This window comes from Podarcis raffonei, chromosome 3 (genome assembly GCF_027172205.1).
Source record: "Podarcis raffonei isolate rPodRaf1 chromosome 3, rPodRaf1.pri, whole genome shotgun sequence".
Lineage (NCBI taxonomy): Eukaryota > Metazoa > Chordata > Lepidosauria > Squamata > Lacertidae > Podarcis > Podarcis raffonei.
Window position 1 is genome coordinate 84,997,816 of NC_070604.1, and position 20,799 is coordinate 85,018,614.

Here is a 20,799-nt window from a genome sequence, read left to right on the forward strand (position 1 = left end):
ATATAAATATTTACAGTCCTGACTTTAAAATCATTTGGGTCTGTCATATCTTAAAGATCTGATAGTACATATATGGCAATATGTGCATATTTTTAAAAAATATTTCTGCTATGCAGCCTATCCAATAGTTTATTACACCAGTCTTTTTATAAGTCTAGTGAATTATGTGTCTCAGTTGGAATTCTCCTCTTAGTAGAAAACATGCACATTCTTCATCAGATACTGGCCTTTTATAGTAGCAGAAAGACACTGGTGTGCACTTGCTCTCCATGTTCTTTCTGCTATTTCACATGTTGGTTCTCTACATTTGCACAACTTGCTCCTGAACTGTGGGATTCAGGACCGCCATAATATTGCCTCCCCCCAATCTCCTAAAAGAGATAAAACCCTAGTTCTAAGCAGTGCTATTAAGCACTTGCTACATATTTCTCAATAGTTATGGTACAGGTAAAATTCAGAGACTTGCTTCTCTCTGTCCAACAATCATATCCTGAGATGCAAGTGTTTGAATGGGTGAGTCTTTCAATGGTGCTTCCTTCAAAATAAGTGTACTTGGCACTGGAGTCTTTGAAAGTTAGGTACAGTATATAATGCCTTGTAGAATTATTGCAAATGTAACATTCCATGAATATATGGCATGCTATGTTTTGCTAGGCACTGAAAATTATGTTTCAAGTAAAAAAGATTCATTCTGGCAAATGGTAAAAGTTACACAAGTGAGGATGTGCCTGTCAGTCATTAAACAGGATGATTGAATAGGTGACAGTACTAAAAATGTGACTCAAGAGAAATTAACACCAATCTCTCTCTGTTTTTCTTTCTTCTTTCAGTTATTTGCCACCTTCCTTGCATGAATGGAGGCCAGTGTAGTTCAAGAGATAAGTGCCAGTGCCCCCCTAATTACACTGGTAAACTTTGTCAGATCCCAGTGCAGAGTGGCAGCACTCCAAAATTTTATCATAATCCTCAGCAAGCAAACAAGGCGGTGGGATCGCATGTCATCCATTCCACGCATACTTTACCACTGACTATGCCTGGGCAGCAAGGAGTAAAAGGTAAATGATTTTCCCTATTGGCTGTGGTTTTACTTTTTTTAATTTTGGCTTCCAGACTACCAGAGACAGTCATAACATCTGTCCACATAGCTTTAAACATAGCTGAAATTCTGAGCCTATCTGAATGACAGAATACTATTTTCCTTAGAAAGTTCAGAGAATTAAAAGGAACAGTTCTTGAAAGGCTGTTTGATAAGGTATTTTTATTCATTCTGAAGCGAAAAAAATCTCACTTTCTAAATGGAACCGACATCCGAGATGTTATCCCTGTCTCTTTTTAGAAAATATATTTTCCTTCTGTTTGCCTTTTTATTATCTTGGTTGTCAGATAGGAATCCAGGGATATATGAGAGAGACCATATGTGAAAGCACCCTATTTGCTTTGATCATTTAAAATTGGTTGAACATTGCTGGATGGTCATGGTAGGTCAAAAGGGCACTTAGATTATAGCTGCTAGTTGACAGCTGTGATGTCATTTTTGTATGCAAGATTGAAGCTACAATATTACCCAGAGAAGAGTCTATACTTAACACTGAATTTTTAAAGCAAGTCAGCAGCTGTTGATTAAAATAATCCTGCTCTCCCAGTGAATATTAAGGCTGCTAATCACAAAACCATTTTTTTAGAGTAGCCAGGGGTGTCTTAGCCATAGAGGCTAGTGGCACGGGGCGCCGGGGCGCCAAGTACTGAAGGGTGCCCAGGAAGAGGCGGAGGCTGAATGCGGTGCCTCCTGGCATTAGCTCGCCGCCCTCGCCTGCCTCTGCCATCCTGTGCCGCGCCTGGAGCCGCCGCCCTTCAGCAGCTACCTGCCTGGAGGGAGACGTGGGGTGGGGGGCGCCGGAGGGATCCTTGCACCACGGCGCCAGATATGCTTAAGACGGCCCTGAGAGTAGCCATCCCTGCTCTTTCGTGTAGCTAGTGCTATTTTTCTCGTTGTTTTGGGATTTCACAGAGTTCTCAGTTCAGATATATCGACAGCTACTTTGGGGCTCAAATGACAGGTTCACATGACAAATGGCAGCCCATCCATTTTTCTTTGCACCCCTCCTCCAGTTGTGAATCAGAGGTTCTAAATTTCACACTCCATTCCCAAAAGAGTCTCTGTAGATGCATGCATCTAGGACAGGCTTCCTCAACCTCAGATGTTTTGACACTACAATTCCCATCATCCTTAACCACTGGTCCTGCTAGCTAGGGATCATGGGAGTTGTAGGCCAAAAACATCTGGAGGGCCAAGGTTGAGGAAGCCTGATCTAGGAACACACCTGCTTCCTCACTGTCACAGTGGGGATCCACTTCATTCCCCCCCCCTTCTGCCCCTGGGCCAGTCCATTTCATCCCCTAATTTTTTTGTATTGGCGGAGCTTAACAACAACCATCCTTGTTTGGAGATTTTCTATATTTTCCCTTCTGTTTCTTTTTCCAGTGAAATTTCCTCCTAACATTGTGAACATCCATGTGAAACATCCCCCCGAAGCTTCAGTGCACTTTCACCAGGTTTCAAGGATTGATAGCACATCAACAGGACAGAAGGCAAAACCATCCCAATCAGGACACTCCCAGGTTTCTTATCAAAGTCTACCATTTCAGAAGACCCAGAAAGTGCCTTCAACCTACTCTCACCAGCACCCTATTTCGCATGTGTATCCTATTTCTGCTAAAACCCAGCTTGGGCGATGCTTTCAGGAGACTATAGGGACACAGGTAAGAAATGTAAATATTATTGGTAAGTGAATAAGTTGGTAACCCAATCATGTTTTAGAACTTATGTCTGAATACAAATGTTTACTATAGGTTTCATAAAAGTCTAAAGGTTTGGGTTCTGGCAGGCTTTCCTTCAGGAGAGAGTTCCTAATTAAGAAACCTCTGCTGTTTGCTGTTGGTGATTTAAGTTATTGGGCAAATGGTTTAGGGCTTATCCTGGGGGTGTGGGTGTTTTTTATTAAGCATGTTAATTAGACAAAGTTCCTTTTGAAGTACAATGGGTCCAGTCCAAATCTGACTCTTTTGAATGAGGTTCTCTTCAGTGGATTGAATTGTTCTATGAAGCGTACTGGTATCACTGCAGTTGACAAAGCATCAGCTTTATGTACATACAACTTTGAGAGATGAATTGGAATCTGCTGCTGTTGATCCTTCCAGAAAGGCTGTAGGGACTGGACATTCTGAATGGGAATATATAATGCCTGAAATTTTTACTCTGATTGCTCTTAGATCTGGGAAGAGCGTAATACCAGCATTTGACCTACTATTCTATGAATTGCGCTAATTAACCTCGAAGAGTATATTTCTTGGTTTAGAGGAGGGATGAGGAGCCCATGACCTTCCAGTTGTTGTTGAACAACTCCCACCATCCCTACTAACTGGTCCTGCTGGCTGTAGCAGATAGGAGTTGGAGTCCAAAAACATCTGTAGGGCCAGGGGGTCTCCAACATTTTTGTAGAAGACCTTAGTACTATTAATCATTTGAACCCCTTGAATCTCAGTGCATAGCTCAGAATATTAATATCATCATAAAGCTTAGAGTATTACAATCAGAGGTTATTATTTCGTAGAAATTATACTCAAAAGAGGAAAAGAAGAAAAGAGGGGAGAAGAGAAAATAAGAGCTTAAGAAAGAGAAGTTGGAAATGGGGGAAATAGAATAAGATTTACTGGAAAGTCCCAGTATGAACTTCACCATCATCTCACTATCCAATTGCCATCTTGATGCATGTTTACGGAATACATCTGGCACAAAGTAAGCCCTGGGCTTGACGCCAATGTTGGCTCTGTGAAAGTACCCAAAGGAAAAAAATGGCAAAGAATAAAGAGGCTACAATAGGGGAAACTAAAGAGAGAATATAGAGGTGAGCATGGGTGAGCAGGGAGGGAAGAGAACTTGTTTTGAACATTTTATTCATTAATTCCAGAAGGGCAATTTAAGCTATTTCAAAAAAAGAAAAATTGGCATACTGCAGGTAGGCCTAAAAGCCAGGTGTTCAATAGCAACAACATGGGCCATATTGCCATGTCAGAATTCATTTTGTGGATTTGATTTTGCTCTTCCAGCTTTTTAAGTGCTGTTGTTACTGAACTAAATTCCGTTTTTTTCTAAGCAAATCCTAGTATATTTGAAATATAATAACCTCTTCACACCTAAACATATATAAATATATTATTAGTTTAGAAGAGTAATCTCTCACACATGGATACTGATCCAAAACTCGCAAGAGTGCTCCAAAATGTTTACATAGATTCGTAATCCCCTTCACTGTGCAGCTCTGTGTGCAATTAGGGGTATATGGAGATGGTCTGACTGTTGCAAAAACTGGAGAGCACAGCTCCCACATATATCAACAAAAATATTAATGGTGCATCAATGCGTACAGCTAAATCTGTTTAGAGTTGCAGTCAGACAAATATTGTCGATATTGTAGAGTGAAAAATAATCAGGACACATGAAAGGAAATGCTTCTTAACACAGCACATAAGAAAACTAGAATTCACTACCTCAAAAGGTAGGTGTCCACCAATTTGGGAAGGCTCTAATAGGGATTCAAAAAAAAGTGTTCCTGAGGGATAAGGCTAGTCATGATGCCTAGATATATATTACCTCACAGACACTGGGGGAGGAGAGAGAAGTGGTAATCTAAACCTTGATTTACAGGTGGCTGTGAAGTACCTAGTGACTACGACCAATTTCCCTATCATTTTGTCAGTTCCAGTCCTTCTGGTTTGACAGGTTTGGTGGATCCACTCTTACAATCAAGAATCACAGGCTTGGAAAGGACCCTGAGAGAACATCCCACCAAACCCCAATATCATAGCCATATCAAGTTCTGTAGTTGTAACAATCCATTGAAGGCTCTAAAGCACTGAGCTCTTCAAGAAAATTTATCTTTCAATTCCTCTCCTTAGTTTCAACTGTTTAGCTATGGTATGCAGAGTGTGAGCAGAAGATTCTACACAAACACTTCCTGTGTGAGCTCATTCAATCACTGCTTTAGTTTTTTGCAGTGGACTTTAGCATCCTAGTACAGTATCCTAAGATTCCTGTTGCCAACATTATAGTAAACTAGAATACCTGTAAGTTTGCTTAGTTTTATCTATAATGTCTTGAATTTTATTTTTTAAAATCTGACACTACTAGACAGTGAGTAGAGTGCATGCAAATTCTGTAACTTGGCACCCCTAACTTCATAGAATTGAGGAGAACTTAAATACTGAAGAAGGGTGATCTGAAAGCTGTAAGAAGCGCAGGGATTTAGTTTTGGTAACTTTCCATTACCACCCTGACTCTGGTCTTCTGCCCCCAATTAATTGCTCTAATAGTGTTTAAATTTGATCCAAAACTTTTCATGTGATCCAGAATATTTTGGTTTTGTGTGTAATGAGAGAAATCCCAAATTCTATTTGTATTACCTTGAGACCATTTTAATATTAATATCTTACTAAGATTTGGATGACTTCTCAAGATAAACAGATGAATTTATTTTCTTGACATATTTAATACTTGCTCTGATGCAACTGGTGGGAACGTATATGGGTTACCAACCCCACCTCCCCATTTTGTATTCATTTAATGTAATCACTTCAAATGTTTATATCTGTGCTGGGTAATCTCCATAATACTACTTTGCTCAGCAGTTGTCAGTGTTTATGTATTTTCTTGCATGGTGGATTTCTTAAGTTAGATTCGGTGCTCAAAAATGTTTTATTAATTACTTTGGGATCAGAGGTGATTTTACTGTCTGCAAACGAGACTGGTAATATAATGCATGTGTATGTCTTGGCAAAGTATATAATCTATTGCAAGACTGGATTAGTCTTGTTACTTCTATCCAGCATTACAAAAGTGTTGTGTTTATTAGATTCTTAATTTATATAATGTGTTGTAAATATATAGTCTTGTGTCTGAAGACATAATTTCAGTTTGTGCTTATATTCTGTAACAATCTTAACTCCAGTTTGGATGATGTAATTTGGATATTTCCAGTCTTCAAGTATTAGAAACCATCCATGATATTGTATAATATTTTGATGGACTGTATTCTGTGTCATTATTAAACACGAGCTTCCTTTTTCCTTCTGTAAACAAGATTTATTGATTTAAAGCATCTTTGCCCTAATATTCAGGCTATGCAAGGGACCCAGCACAGATTACCAACATAAGAGAGTCACTGCCCTCAGGCCTGCAATCTAAAATACGGCACAGAAGGAAAAAGGATTGGGAGGGAGAAGCAAATCCTAGAAAGCAAGGAAATATAAACTTAAATAATTATGGCCTTTAGTGACCTGCTTGGTAATTCAGCAGGTGATGGAAGCCATTACATTTTAACACTCTACGATTCATCTGTGATTGATCTAAAAGAAATGAATAGCAAACTTTTTATTTCCTTAATCTGACCATGAGTTCTAGTGGTTCTTTTGCCTGTTTCCCTTGATTTTATCCTTATTCTACCCCCCTTCCTGCTGAAAAACAACACACACATAGATTTCTGCTTCTGGCATAGTTACAGATAGAGCTTTCAGGAATCACCAGTATTCTTTATCTATTAAAATCACAAGCACTCCAAGGCAAAACTTTAAAATATAAAGCCTAATGTCTTAGTCAGATACTTCTGTTACTGTATGTTCTCCACATGTGTGTGTGTGGGGGGGGAAACAGGAGGAAAACATGTTGCTTCTTAGCTCAATGTCACTGTGTACCACTGGCCAAATTACACTTGTACCAGAGAGTGTTTGTCATGCCATCCTATTTGACTTTGATCTCCATGCTCTAAGGCATTCAATCAGTTTTTCCTTGGATTCCATTTGGGAAGAAGGGTGGCACAACAAAGTGGTCTGCTAGGAGACTAGGTAAAGGGACCCCTGACCATTAGGTCCAGTCGTGGAGGACTCTGGGGTTGCAGCGCTCATCTTGCTTTACTGGCCTAGGGAGCCAGCGTACAGCTTCTGGGTCATGTGGCCAGCATGACTAAGCCGCTTCTGGCGAACCAGAGCAGCACACGGAACTGCTGTTTACCTTCCCGCCTGAGCGGTACCTATCTACTTGCACTTTGACATGCTTTCAAACTGCTAAGTTAGCAGGAGCAGGGACCGAGCAACGGGAGCTCACCCCGTCGTGGGGATTCAAACTGCCAACCTTCTGATCGGCAAGCCCTAGGCTCTGTGGTTTAGACCACAGCGCCACCCGCGTTCCTTGCTAGGAGACAGTCATGATGCAATACTGTTAAAATTATTACTCCCGACTGGTGTAGAATATGTATGGAGAAGAGGTTGGATAGAGCACATGTTGCACAGGCAGTTGTGCATAGAAATAATTACAGTTAGAAACCAAACCCACAGAGGCAGGTTTGTATAAAATTAAGAAATGTTAGACACTATGCCATTTGGTATGGAGTCAATTATTCACCGCATTTGATTGGTGCCAAGACAGCACCAAATGCATATTCTTTTCATTGGATTCTTATCCTGTTCCACAAAGTCAGGCTGCCCTTGAATAAGTGAGCTGTTCATAAGAAAACCCATTTGAATACTTTCCCTAAGTCTTGCAGTTTCATTTTAAAATTAGAATTTTAATGCTTCTTCCACCCTGCCCACTCCATCTTTGTTCAGTATTCTGGGATAAATTGGGTAATTCCACCCACAAAAGTTGGTAGTGGAGCAGTGGAAAGGAACTATGTGGGAATAATTCTGATCACACATCCACTTAGATAAGTCGGTATAGCATTGCAGCTTAAATAACCATATCTCCATTTGTGGTGTTGGTGACATCGATATTTTATCTAATTATTTGTTGAAATTCCCCCTAACTGTGATAAATTTCTTTCTGCTCCATTGAAGGGAAATGATAATTAGCCCATGTTATGAAATTCAGGGTTTTTTTGCTGGCAAATGATGCCAACAGAATTATACAGAAGTTGGCTACTTTTGCATTAGCTCAAACTGCAAGTGGACCTTGTTAATTCCTAAACAGTCATACCTCGGGTTACAGACACTTTGGGTTGCTCGATTTCGGGTTGCGCACCACGCCAAACCCCGAAGTACCGGAACAGGTTACTTCTGGGTTCCGCGCTTTGCTCATGCGCAGAAGCACTGAATCGTGATCCATGCGTGCGCAGACGTGGCACTGCGGGTTGCAGACTCTGTGGGTTGCGAATGTGCTTCCCGCATGGATCACGTTCATAAACTGAGCGTCCACTTTGTACTTGACTTGTCTATTACCTGATTCTTCTAATATGGAAGGTTTCTTAGTGTTGGTTATTGATAGAACAACAGGTGCGCTCTCATTTGTGTATGTGGTAGATGCTTTTTTTTAAAAAAATATTGTTTATGCTTTGCACTAAATGTTTATGATCATTAGTAAGCTGTAGTTTCTGAGTGAAACATTCATAGTGAACTGAGTGAACTGTGCATTCATAATCAATATGATTTATGGATGCTGCAGTACAGAACTGACAGGATGGTAACATGCTGGCTGTTACCTCAAATCACTACTGACTTGTATTAAACATCTTTTAAGGGCTGGCTAAGACAAATAGCTGTGATGAAACTGCTCCTGGATTTGCCATTTCAGATTGCAGGGACAGAATCAAATGACTGATTTATTCCCCATAGAATAATATAATGCTTTACACAGAGGGATTGTGTCAGTCAGCACTGAGTTGTTCCTTACACATTATTTTTGAATTATAGTTTTATATTAGGGATGGATAAATCTGACCCTTTTGCTTTATAGATTTCTCATTTTTCTAACTTTACTTCACCCCTTTTTGACATCTGTTTGTGATTTAAATTTTTTAGAAGTCTGCATGAAAATTTCTATGCACTTTCAGACACATGTCACCTAATAAACACTTTTTTGGATGCAGATTTCCCTAATAGAAGGCATTTTTCCACATTTTTGTGTGCGAAGCTTTCTGTAATACACACATTTTTGGATGCTTTATATGGTTGAGAAGTACATTAAAAAAAATTGAGTGCAAATTTTGAAGGATACCTGTGTTTAGTTTGTGTTTTACTGGTATTTTGGAAAGTATGAATTAGGTAGGCTTACATTTAAATGTGAAATAAACAAATTTCTTCCCATTCCCCATTTTGTGTTGAACTGCGTAATTATTTTTATTGAATTGTCTGTTTCTGCCTACTAATATTGTCATATGATTATATTGGTAACAGTTCATACTTGTGAATCACTTTGAGTGCATCTTTGTTTTGGAAAAGCAGTATACAGATATCAAATCAAATTAATGGTTCTTGGTTTCGAGGGATGTTGAGAAGAATGAAGTTTATAGGGCCAGTGGGGAATTGGAATTCAAAAGCAGAAATTGAGAACACAACATTTCTGTGCCATCAGTTTGTGAGTTTGTCAGTTCATTTAGTATTGGGATGTGTGGGTGTGGGTTTGTGTGAGAGAGAGAATATAGGGTTGGAGGTTAAAAAAAAATGAATAAGAGGAAAGGAAACTGCTTTGTGATGGTACTTCCTTTTCATGCAGGTGTACAGCATTTTTCTTTTTTGGAGTTGATGTGTTTCCTTTAAGGAGGCAGCACAGTGTTTCATATTTTAAAATTTGTTGGCTGTCATACAGTTTGTTGGCACTGGAAAATGTATTTGCAGCAGCAGCTATGATCCAAAAGTAATTCAATTGTAGTCCACAGGCTGGTTTTTTCCGTACCATTAAGAATATTGGTCAACTCCATGCCTATACTTTGAGTCTTTTTGGAAGCCAAGAAGTCTGGCAGCTTAGAGCACTGGTCAACTGAGTCTTATTAAAAGCAAGCAAACAAGCAAGTTTATGTTTCTTTTCCTTGACTCCCTCCCCTTTCAGCTGCTTTTCATTTTAATTCTAATAAAAATGCCTTTATTATGACATACAATATCTTGTTATTCCTCAAAATATGTTTATAGCGTCAGTGATACAGACAATAAAGTTTGTACTGCTAATGTGTGCCCTATTAATTTTCCACATGATTAATGAGTGTTGAAATTGTTATGGGACGCTTGAATGTAGGAGAAATATAATTTAATACATATGTCTACCATGTGTCAAGAGTTTATGTATTAAGGCTCAGTTTTTTAAAAAAATTCAATATATTTGCATCTGTTTGGCTATAATTGCTGAATTTGGGTGTAGCCACTGATATTGCTTAAATTGGATAATATTAATTTAATTCATTTAATGCAGGGGGTTTCATTACTGAGGACCACACAATTTACTTACTAAGCTGCATGTAACTGGTTGGCATCGGTCTGTCTCGGGAGACAGTGGAGGAGTGTCCCTTTGGGGGTGAGGTCAAACTGTTGGAAGGTTACAGCGCCTGCTATGTTGTAGAGACCAATGCAGGAGCGACATGTTTTGTAACTAAGACAGTTTTTCTGCAGATATCAGATGCTAAACAGTAGCTGATTGATGTGCTTATTCTACAGCATCCTTATCTAGAATTTTTTGCTCTTGAACAGAAAAAAACCCCTCAGTTATTGAATCAGGATTTGCTTTTTGATTAAAGATGTGAGCTCCATGATAATATCTATAGGAGCACTGTTCCAAAGCTGTGGTCCGCATAAAAACTAAACACATATGAACCATGTCCACTTTGACCTGTGGTGTGGCAGCACACCTACACTTTGGAATCTCCTGCCTATTGACACCAGGAAAGTGCCTTTGCTGTATTCTTTTCAGCACCTTGTTAAAACATTATTGTTTAGGCAAGCTTATTGAGACATGTAGACGTTACATGTGTATCTTCTGAGGATTTCAATCATCTTTTGAATGTTTTAAAATACTTCTTTTAATGGTTTCTTCTCATGAATATTAACATTTTATACTTTTGTAAACCATGTAAGAGTTTTTCTAATAATCAATACATAAATTTTGTTAAGTAAAATGAATAGATGTGGGCTTCTCCTGATGATTGCAGTGATCTGGTCACTGTATAAAGGACAAGGCAGCCCTTTCAGTAACCTGGTTCTAGATCACTGAGGACTTTGTACACTAACAGCAATATTTTGAACCTAGCTTAGTAATATACTGGCATGTACTTGGTAATGTACAGATGAAAGATCTGTCCATTTGCAGGCAGGCTTTGCAAACATTTCTTAGGGAAGGCAAATCATATTCATTTCATTGGTCTCCCAACTATATTTCAAACTGCTACATTGTAATTTACCATTGTTATTATTTTAGAAAATATTATTCTTCAAGTAAAATCAGATGCTTTGCACTTTTTGAAGCACTTTTTCTCAAGAGTAGTCAAAACATCTCATAAAGTAGAATAGTTATAATTGCCTGGAATTCCTTGAAGCTCAGGGCTTGGTTTCAGGAGGTCTTAAGCAAACACTGTCAGAAATCTGCATGGATGTGTTTACTTTGCCATATCAGTGCTCCATAATATCAGAGGATTAAATATGTATCAAATAGCAAAAGCATCAAACACTGTTTTAATTAGTTGATAAAGGAAAATGCAGTGATTGTTGCTTGCTTAAGAAGAATGTTCAGTGGAAGCCAAAACAAATGCTGTACAAGTTCTGGAGAAAATCTGGAAGTATTTAAGGGTTTCTCTCCTCTTCATCTGAGACTATATAGGTTGCTGTGCCAGTGTTGTATTGGTTAGTATTCTTCAGCATAACAATCAGTTATTCAGTAAGGAAATACGATAATTTTATCAGCAATACAGCTAAACAAGTCTTTGTACTTTATGTATTTTAAAATGAAAAATGAGGGAAATGACTTTGTCTGTTCTGCGGAGAGTTCAAGGGTGTGTCTGTTCACCTTGGAAATGACATTATTGTGGTACGTGAAACGTATAGCCTCTGAGCTGAATCTTAAGGTCACGATGGCTTACTTCACAGACAAAACATCACCTGATTTCAACGCCAGTCAAACATGTAATATCACTTTATTGTTGACTATATTATTATGGTGTTTAAATAAAAACACACAACAAAAGGCAGCAGATGGGTCACAGAACTGCAGGAATCCACCAAGGCTTTCTGATCCTCACAGCCAGTGTGGTTTGGCACTGCTGTGATGCTGTTCATCATGGTGAGAGCCCTTTCCTGAACTCGCTTAGCTGTGCTGAAACTGATGGAGACTTGGGCATGGGCATTGTTCTGCCTCCTTTTAGACAGCCAGTGCCTGACTTGGTAACAGACTGGAATAGCTTGAAATGATGCAGGGATTCCTGCTTCCTTGTCCCACAAGCAATGTTTCGATCTTAATCTTCTGCTTTGCTCTAATCAGTCAATCTGTTTCTTCTAACTTTAGATTCTCACCAGCGCTATGGGATTAGTACAGTAGCTTTACAGTTGCCAGTTTTTTTTTGTTTTTTAAAAAAATCTTTACGGTAGCAAACTTGAATTCCCAAATGATTGTGTGCTGGATATATCCCTGCTTTTGGTTTTTATGTGGAAATGTGCAACAGTTACAATCTCATAAGCAATAATTTTCAACATTAGTGCAATTTATACCACACCAAACCAAAATTGAGGTCATATATTAAACTAAACTTCCACAGCAGTTTAGTTTATTACTAAATGATCTATTTTATATTCAGGGTATTCAGATATCACTGGCCCAGTCCTGTGAACTGTGGAACTAAGGCACCACCATAAGCTTAGGGTCTCAGAACTGGTACAATCCAGCGGTTCAGTCTGTCTCCTTTCACAAGCAGTGCAGCACAATGCCAACAGCAGCAACCTCTGTTGACACTAACTGGGGTGGCCCTTGTATGCCATAGATAAAACTCCCCCCCCTAAAATGTGTGTCTCGCCAGCTAGCTTAGATATTGGATCACCTGCTTAGGTTCACAATTAGTTAAAGAGAAAAATGCAAACATGCTAAAAACCTAATAAATATTATACATCAGCCAACCTTAGCCAAAATTAAAATCAGTGGCAGCCAACAGAGAGCCTTTTAAATAAGAGTGTATTATTATTATTATCATCATCATCATCATCATCATCATCACTGCTGCTGCTGCTGCTGCTGCTGCTAATATTATCACTGTTACTATTTTATTTTGTTACTCACCCTTCACCGTGAGATCCCAGGCAAGTCACAACCATGTAAAATACAACATTAAAACAGTTTAAAACAAATCACAATCACAGCCAGGGTGAGTCCTAAAAATATAGATCACAAGTGTCAACGGCCAGGGTGGGTAAAGAGGTGAATCTTCAACATTCAACAAAAAGCTTCCCAGCTTGGGGGCTGCCTCAGAAATTGCTCCACAAGCTTTTGAAGGTAGAGAAAGTACCAAGAGGGGCTCCTCTGTTGATTTTAACTACTACTAGGAGTCTAGCTCTTCAGCAAACTAACCAGATGGACCTCCTATATAAGGGATTCGATGGGGAGGGTGTCACAACTAAGCAGCAGTCCATGCTCTGATAACAACCGGATTTACATCTAGAATTCATATTCTTCTGTTCTAAAGCAGCTGCACTGGTTGCCAGTTTATTTCTGAGACCAATTCAAGATGCTCGCGTTCCTGTTTAAAGATCTACACCACTTGGGCCCCAAATATTTGAAAGGCTGCCTCCTTCCTTCCTTCCTTGCATTCCATCCTGGGTGTTGGTCAGTAAAGGAGGCCCTCTTGGTTGTTCCACTACTCTTGGCAGCTTGAGGAGTATGTGGCTCAGGAAAGGCTCTGTGGTAAACCTCAGCATTGAGGAACTCCCTCAGAGGGGCATCTGATATCATACTTTTTCACCCTCTGCTTTATGCTGAAGACTGACCAGTTTACCCTGGCTTTGTGACAGTTGAAAATATTTTTTGTGACATTCCTGAACATTGTAAATTAACCTGATGATTGTTGTGTGTGGTTGGCTGGTTTTATTGTGTTTTCAGTTATATTGTATTGTTGTTGTAACCTGCCTTGGGACCTTATGGTGAAGGGCAGGTAATAAATCTAATAAATAATAGGAAAATAACCTTATTTTATGGATCTCATTCTGTGTTTGACACTTTAAAAAGTTGTCTGTCCTCCTTAAGTAATATGTCAACATCTTTTTTAAGTTAAAAATGTGGTATTTATAAGATTTCAGGAGCTTTTGAGGAATAGGTTAGGAGCGAATTTCAAAAATGATTTCCTTAAGAGTTTAAGCACTAAAATGCAGTGCAATATAAAAGCATCCTTTTTACTGATGGAAGACAGCTATTCAAATAGTGAAGAAGAGAATGGTAGACAAATATGGCACAATTCATACTTTACCTTATAATTTATTTGTCTGTCTTTATTTGAGTCTTTTCTATCCCAAGGGCCCAGTACTGGTTGTACAAAAGGCAACATTGTTTATTACTTGCAGATCTGTCCAAAATCGAGTCGGTCAAAACAGAATTTAGCTTTAAGACCGGTCTATTTCACAGAATGAAAATCTCTTCCATCTGTAGAATATGACAAGCAGAAGCTACGAAATTCCAAGACTCTGGATGGTTCACAGAAACACCAGTGATTAAGCCTGAGAACATTTAGTACTACCCACTCAGACAATAAAATAAACCTTCAGATTTCAACCATTGAAAAATGTGAAGTGGATGAATCAAATTCATTATTGCTCGTTGCATGAGTGTTTTTGGCAGAAAACTTCAAATCTATGGCTAAGGCTTTAAATTTTGCCTGCATTTGTACCACCTCAAATTTTATTCTCTAATGAACACTTCAAAAGATACTGGCCAATAACAATGGGTAACATTTACCACATACACACATGAAACTAAGTCAAGAACAAACAGTTCAAGAGAACTGAAAGAGTAGTAGAAACCAACAATGCAGGCAGTATAACATGGGCCAGCAATTCTTGTGAATGCAGCAGCAAAGATGGAATGTTAGGCAATGTATTATGTTTAAGTACAAGGTACCAGATTGGCTGGCTTCCTTGTCATGCCAAAAGGATTTCAAAGAGTTCCCAAATTTTTTGTTCCCACCATTAAGTCATTTGACTGATCCATCAAAACCACACTGACTTCTCTGGTTATGTACTGGTACTCTGTATCAGTGCTTACTCACTATATGAATCTACACAAGAGTCCACCCTTTTGTTGGCCTTCTGGTATGCCCTGTCCATCTCATGTAGATTTAGGGTTACACTTTACCTTGAACAGGTGTTAGCTAGGTAAGCACCAAAGCCTCACATTTGTGATACAGTATCATTATAGTTCCTGTTTTGAATTTAATACTACCAGTTCCAGCTTTCTATGCTTTTCAAGTGCATCACAAGAAGCCAGAGGTACCTTGATAGCTTGTTTGTAAAAAACAATAACCTTGAGGCTTAGCAGATCAGCAAGCCTGCTTCCTGTGTGCTTGAAGAAAATATCCACCACCAAATCAGACAAATTGACCCCATATTCTGTAATGCAGCCGATCCTCCCATTCTCCAGCACTGTGTTCCTTTATGGAATGTGCCAATTGGTCTGCTTCCTGTTTGCCCTCCTTTTCACTCTTTGTAACTTGAGGTATCTGCACAGCATGATTTTAAATCCTCCCATCAAGCATGTCAGGCAAGATTACTTTAATGCTTGTAAATAGCTGGCTAAACAACAGAAGTCTAGTTTCCCCTCACAGATTATGTCTAACTGCCCCAAATGTTAATGGATTCCAATTATAAGGACCATAAACTCATCTCAATATGTCTGATAGAGCATGCAATTCCATTTTGGGGTGTCTTCTTTCAGAGTAACATATGAGCCTATCCAGTGTTGTGAACAGTTTCTTGATTCTCTTCCCACATTATCAGAGCAAAAGAGCTGTTTTCCCTAATTCAGAGACCATTTGTATTTTGTGATGTAGGTGTTGGTTGGGAAAGAAAAATAGGCATCGAAAGGAGAATTAACTGGAAGCCAAGATCCGAGTTTGGGGCAAGTACTCTTTGGTGAGAGAACCCCAGCAGAGATTTAAAATCACAAAATATGTAGCAAAGTAAAGTGTGGGAAAATAGGGTGTTAGACCTTTAAATTATGTCCTTGTAAGTTCCTTTCGAAGTTTCCCACTTCCCTTAGTATAGAAAAAGACCAAAAGTTTGGTAAGTTAAAATGGTTTACTTACAAACCCTTCAGAGGTCAGATTTATGTTCTTTTCCATACAGCATTCAGAAAACACAGGCAGGAAAAACTTATTTCACTGATACCTTCCACAAGAGATCATTCTGCTGTCATCCACTTGGAGACACAATTTGTACAATAAAATGAAACAACAGTAAAACATTTCATATACAATTTCTTTTGAAGTAACTCCAAGAACTGATATTGTCTTTATCATAGCTTCAATACAGTATGCTGTTTGATTAATGGAGTGACCAACGTACTGAATTCCAAAATCTTTTCCCCTGAGTAATTCTAGCTAATGTAGCTATAGAATTTTATTTTATTTTTGTCACAACGTGAATGAGTTTGCAGACCTGTTGGATTTCAGTCTGTTACCCCGTCACACAATGTGCAGACATTCTTCTGAAAGTTATCACAGTCTAATTGGAATTCTATCATATTGTCTGCTTTTGGCAGCCACTGGGAGAAAAGGGACTCAGCAGAAATGAACTCGTCCCATTTCTGCAGTAGGAGCCTCTGTTGGATCTCAGTCTCTTCTTTTCACAGAAGAAAAATTCTGGATTTAACCTATAATCTTGAAAACAATGGTCAGTGTCCTCCAGGGGGATCAGGAAACATCAGAACAAATTCAGAAGGTGCACAGGGGAAGGAGAAGGGGGCAGAAGTTCTGTTGTGCACGTAGAAATCCTAAAACCGATAGACTGAGTTACCACTCAGTTTCTGATCAATTTTGACCAGATGCTTTTGAGTTTGTGGCAATGGAACATTTAGATATGCATGTCCATCATTCAACCATTTTGTCCTACTAATTTGTTAAAACTAGGGGCAGTGTGGCTTATCGCTGGAATTTGAAGTTCAGTGAACATCTTGCATTCATAATAATTATATCTGACTATAAATGCTAACAAGTCATCTCTAATTAGGAGACTTGAATATTTTCACTTAAATACCTGGCTTTTGAAATGCAGAAATTTAAGATTTTGAAAAGTTGGCTGTAGGGCAGGGGAACTGACCTTTGTGATGACATTTAAAATCTGTGGGTAGTAAGCTGATGTTTCTTGGTGAAAAGGCCAAAAACAGATACTTTCAAGGGCTTATTTTGCGGTTGTGAATTCAAAATCAAATTTAAGTTTTTAGGTCTGTCTCAGCTCTACATGTAAGTTATCCAGAGAGAGGAAAGGGTGTGTCTGTCTTTTCAGTCCAGCAATGGAGCAATAAACAGAGCATAAACTTGGCAGTGACTTAAGTAACTAGAACCATTTTAATGTAAAATGCAATATAGGGGCTGACAGGGAAGAAATTATAATAACAAGGTTTGTTCCTTATAAGAACGATGAAGGAGATGAATTTCATATACTTTTATAAGGGAATATTTGGATTGCTATGAAGAATGACTAGGTTGGAAATTTGCTGCTTAATGATGTATTGCTTCATTTGTCGTTCACATTTTGCATGATATTCACATGTCTCCATAGTCCTTTTTGTTTAGTATGTCACCTGAACTGAGGTTCGTGGTTAAGGTCTTAGCTAACTATGAGCTGTAACCAAGACCAAGCCTTGGTTCAATTCAGTCTGCTCCTCCACATGCAGCTGCTGGGTGACCTTGGGCTAGTCACACTTCTCTGAAGTCTCTCAGCCCCACTCACCTCACAGAGTGTTTGTTGTGGGGGAGGAAGGGAAAAAGAGAATGTTAGCCGCTTTGAGACTCTTTCGGGTAGTGATAAAGCAGGATATCAAATCCAAACTCTTCTTCTTCTTCTTCTTCTTCAGCTTCCACCATGTGTTTACTTCTGCCTCATGGGCAGGCTGGCACTGCAGTGGTACTAGCCATGATGGGTACGCTCTGCTTCCACAGTTGGAGGCAGTAATTCTTCTGAATGCCAGTTGTTGGAAACTGCAAGAAGGGAAAGTGCTGTTGTGTTCCGGTCCTGCTTGTGGGTCTCCCACATGTATCTGATCGGCCACTGGATTCCTGGAACAGGATTCCTGGACTAGAAGGGCTGTTGCCCTGATTCAACAGGCTCTTCTTACATTCTTAACTGCTATTTTATTACTTGTCTCATGCCACTACAGTAACGATTGAACATCAGAAGAACCACATGGGCAGGCCTAGAGACCCATATTGTTTCAGCTTAAAAACTTTACGGTGGCAGCATAGGACCAAGTCATGGATAAGTAGTTCTTTGAAGGCTAGGACAAAGAAAGTGCTATCAGTAACTGTGCCTAAGCTGTGATGTAACTTAAGGACTAGTGCTGGCTGCTCTGCACACGGGTGAAATTATGTCATGGTGATTTTAAAGCAGCACCATTCTAGATATGTTTTATTTTTCAGCAGCACTAACCCGAGGTTTCTCAACTTGTTTTTCCTAGTGTGGTAAAGCACTCCCTGGTCTCTCAAAGCAAGAAGATTGCTGTGGGACTGTGGGTACTTCCTGGGGCTTTAACAAATGCCAAAAATGTCCAAAGAAACCAGGTAAGTGTTTTTCAGATTTGTTTTCATCTTACCGTTCTGCACTATAATGTGCATATGTCAGCATATGTATGTCCTTTTCAGCATAGGGACATAAGGGTATGAGTAAAGCTTTGAGTTTTAAAAAATAGCTGCTATTGTTTTTCAGGAAGGCAATTAGTGTTTGGCAATGGTAGGAACAGAAACAGTACCCATTTAAGTAATTATTGTGGTACTCAGAATCATGGAAGTATGTTCACTCATAATGCAATGGCTAACAAAAGAGATTTTCTGCTTCTTTTATTTGGCTTCAGTTTAAATCTCCTTTGTCAATTTGCAAAAAAAGAAAGAAAAAAGAAAGAAAACATTAATGTGCTTACTAATTTCCTATGAAGATGAGCAAATGCTCTCATTTCATAGATCCCAGATAAGCACTAAGAGGAAACTGAGTAAGTTGTTAACACTTTTGACATTAAGCTGGTATCCTTGCCTGGTAGTTGACTCATTCACAGGATGCTGATTCAGGGTCGCCTTATTCCCATGACATTTTGATGTTTTCCTTTACTAAAGTTGTATTATTTGTCAGACTGTAATCATGTTGGATGAAAAAAGGCTTTCCTTGGAATCTTTTATGGTTTTGAGCTTCATGACCTTGCCATGAGATTGACATATTTTTATAATGCCAATATAAAATATGAGAGCCAGTGTGGTGTAGTGGTTAAGAGCGGTAGTCTCGTAATCTAGGGAACCGGGTTCGTGTCTCCGCTCCTCCACATGCAGCTGCTGGGTGACCTTGGGCCAGTCACACTTCTCTGAAGTCTCTCAGCCCCACTCACCTCACAGAGTGTTTGTTGTGGGGGAGGAAGGGAAAGTAGAATGTTAGCTGCTTTGAGACTCCTTAAAGGGAGTGAAAGGCGGGATATCAAATCCAAACTCCTCTTCTTCTCTTCTCTATGGGACCGAACTGTGCATGTTGTACTAAGTGATAATCAGCATCATTATTTAATGCATTTTGATGCTGCAAAGTATGAAAACGCAGGTTTGCAGCCTCTCTGTGGTGGGTGGTGTTGCACTTCCTGCATGGCTGGCAGAGGGGGGACGGACTGTTCCCTGCAAAGTGGTGATGCCACAGTTCAGCCTTGAGCTGGCCCTAGGGCCCATTCAGCAGCAGGGGCAGGACCTGGGCGTGAACCAGGTTGAAGACTGCTTTGTACTGGTCTGCAGAGGAAACCCTGGGCCACAGCTGCACCCATGTTCACACCGCCAGCTGATTCTCCTTCTCTCACTTTGTAAGATTGATTCTTTATCTGGATGGATATTGGCTACTGATTGAAAGAGCCATAAAGACATTTATCCATGGTTCAAATTGGCCAGTGCTAGTGGCTACCTTGATATGTCATTTTTTGTAATGCCCACATTCATCACAACTTTGTACCCATAGCGGATCTCCATAAGGGGTCTTGGATGAGGCATGCTAAGACCTCAGCCATAGCTTGGGGGGAGCAGGTACCACAAACCAACATTGCTGTTGTACCCAACTGTCTGGCCCACACCATGGTGGAACCTTTCCATTGACAATTCTCCTGATTTCAGCAGGTGAGCTGGAGGGAGATATTGGGTCAGTAGTTGGGCTGCCCAGTTCATGGATCCTTTCCTTCTGCGACAGCAAACCCCGGAGTACTTTAAACAATAAAGTTGTTTAACCCCACATTCTGCCTCAGACTGCAATAGTTCTTCAAATGATCCCTACAAGCCAAAGTATGTTAAGAGCAGATTGTAGTGTGGATATGTGGAAGTAGACTTCTAAAAAGAGTTTTAAATAGAGAGTGCTGCAACAAAAAATGTTGCAGTGTACCTGTGGTCCATAAGATCCAAGCAAATGAGTGCAGAAATAACTGGGGTGTGTGTGTGTGTGGAAACATTATAAATGTTGGGGCATTGTTCTCTGCTCTAATTCAGCTGCTTTTGGCATACAGCACACTGCTTTTTAAAAAGAGATCATGGACTTCAAAATGAACCCTTAAAGATAAAGATAGGTAAAATGCATCTCATTCTATGGCAGATAGAATGAACACACACTTTATGGGAAATGTGACCTTGCACAAGTTTTCAGAGAGATGGTGGCCCTGCCCTTGTAAACCTTTCTCTCACTCTCTTTCTCATACACGTACAGTGGTACCTCAGGTTACAAACACCTTGGGTTACAAACACTTTGGGTTACAGACTCTGCTAACCCGGAAATAGTACCACGGGTTAAGAACTCTACCTC

General features: G+C 39.5%; 1 protein-coding gene across 4 annotated transcripts in view; it reads left to right on the top strand.

The window, feature by feature from the left end:
* Positions 1 to 20,799, top strand: part of LTBP1 (latent transforming growth factor beta binding protein 1) — a 184,829-nt gene that overhangs the window by 70,297 nt on the left and 93,733 nt on the right. For all 4 annotated transcript variants that reach the window (XM_053382828.1, XM_053382829.1, XM_053382830.1 and 1 more), the window contains exons 6-8: positions 831 to 1,055; positions 2,483 to 2,760; positions 18,452 to 18,554. In XM_053382828.1, coding sequence (XP_053238803.1) covers positions 831 to 1,055; positions 2,483 to 2,760; positions 18,452 to 18,554 — 606 coding nt within the window. The remainder of the gene's footprint in view (positions 1 to 830; positions 1,056 to 2,482; positions 2,761 to 18,451; positions 18,555 to 20,799) is intronic.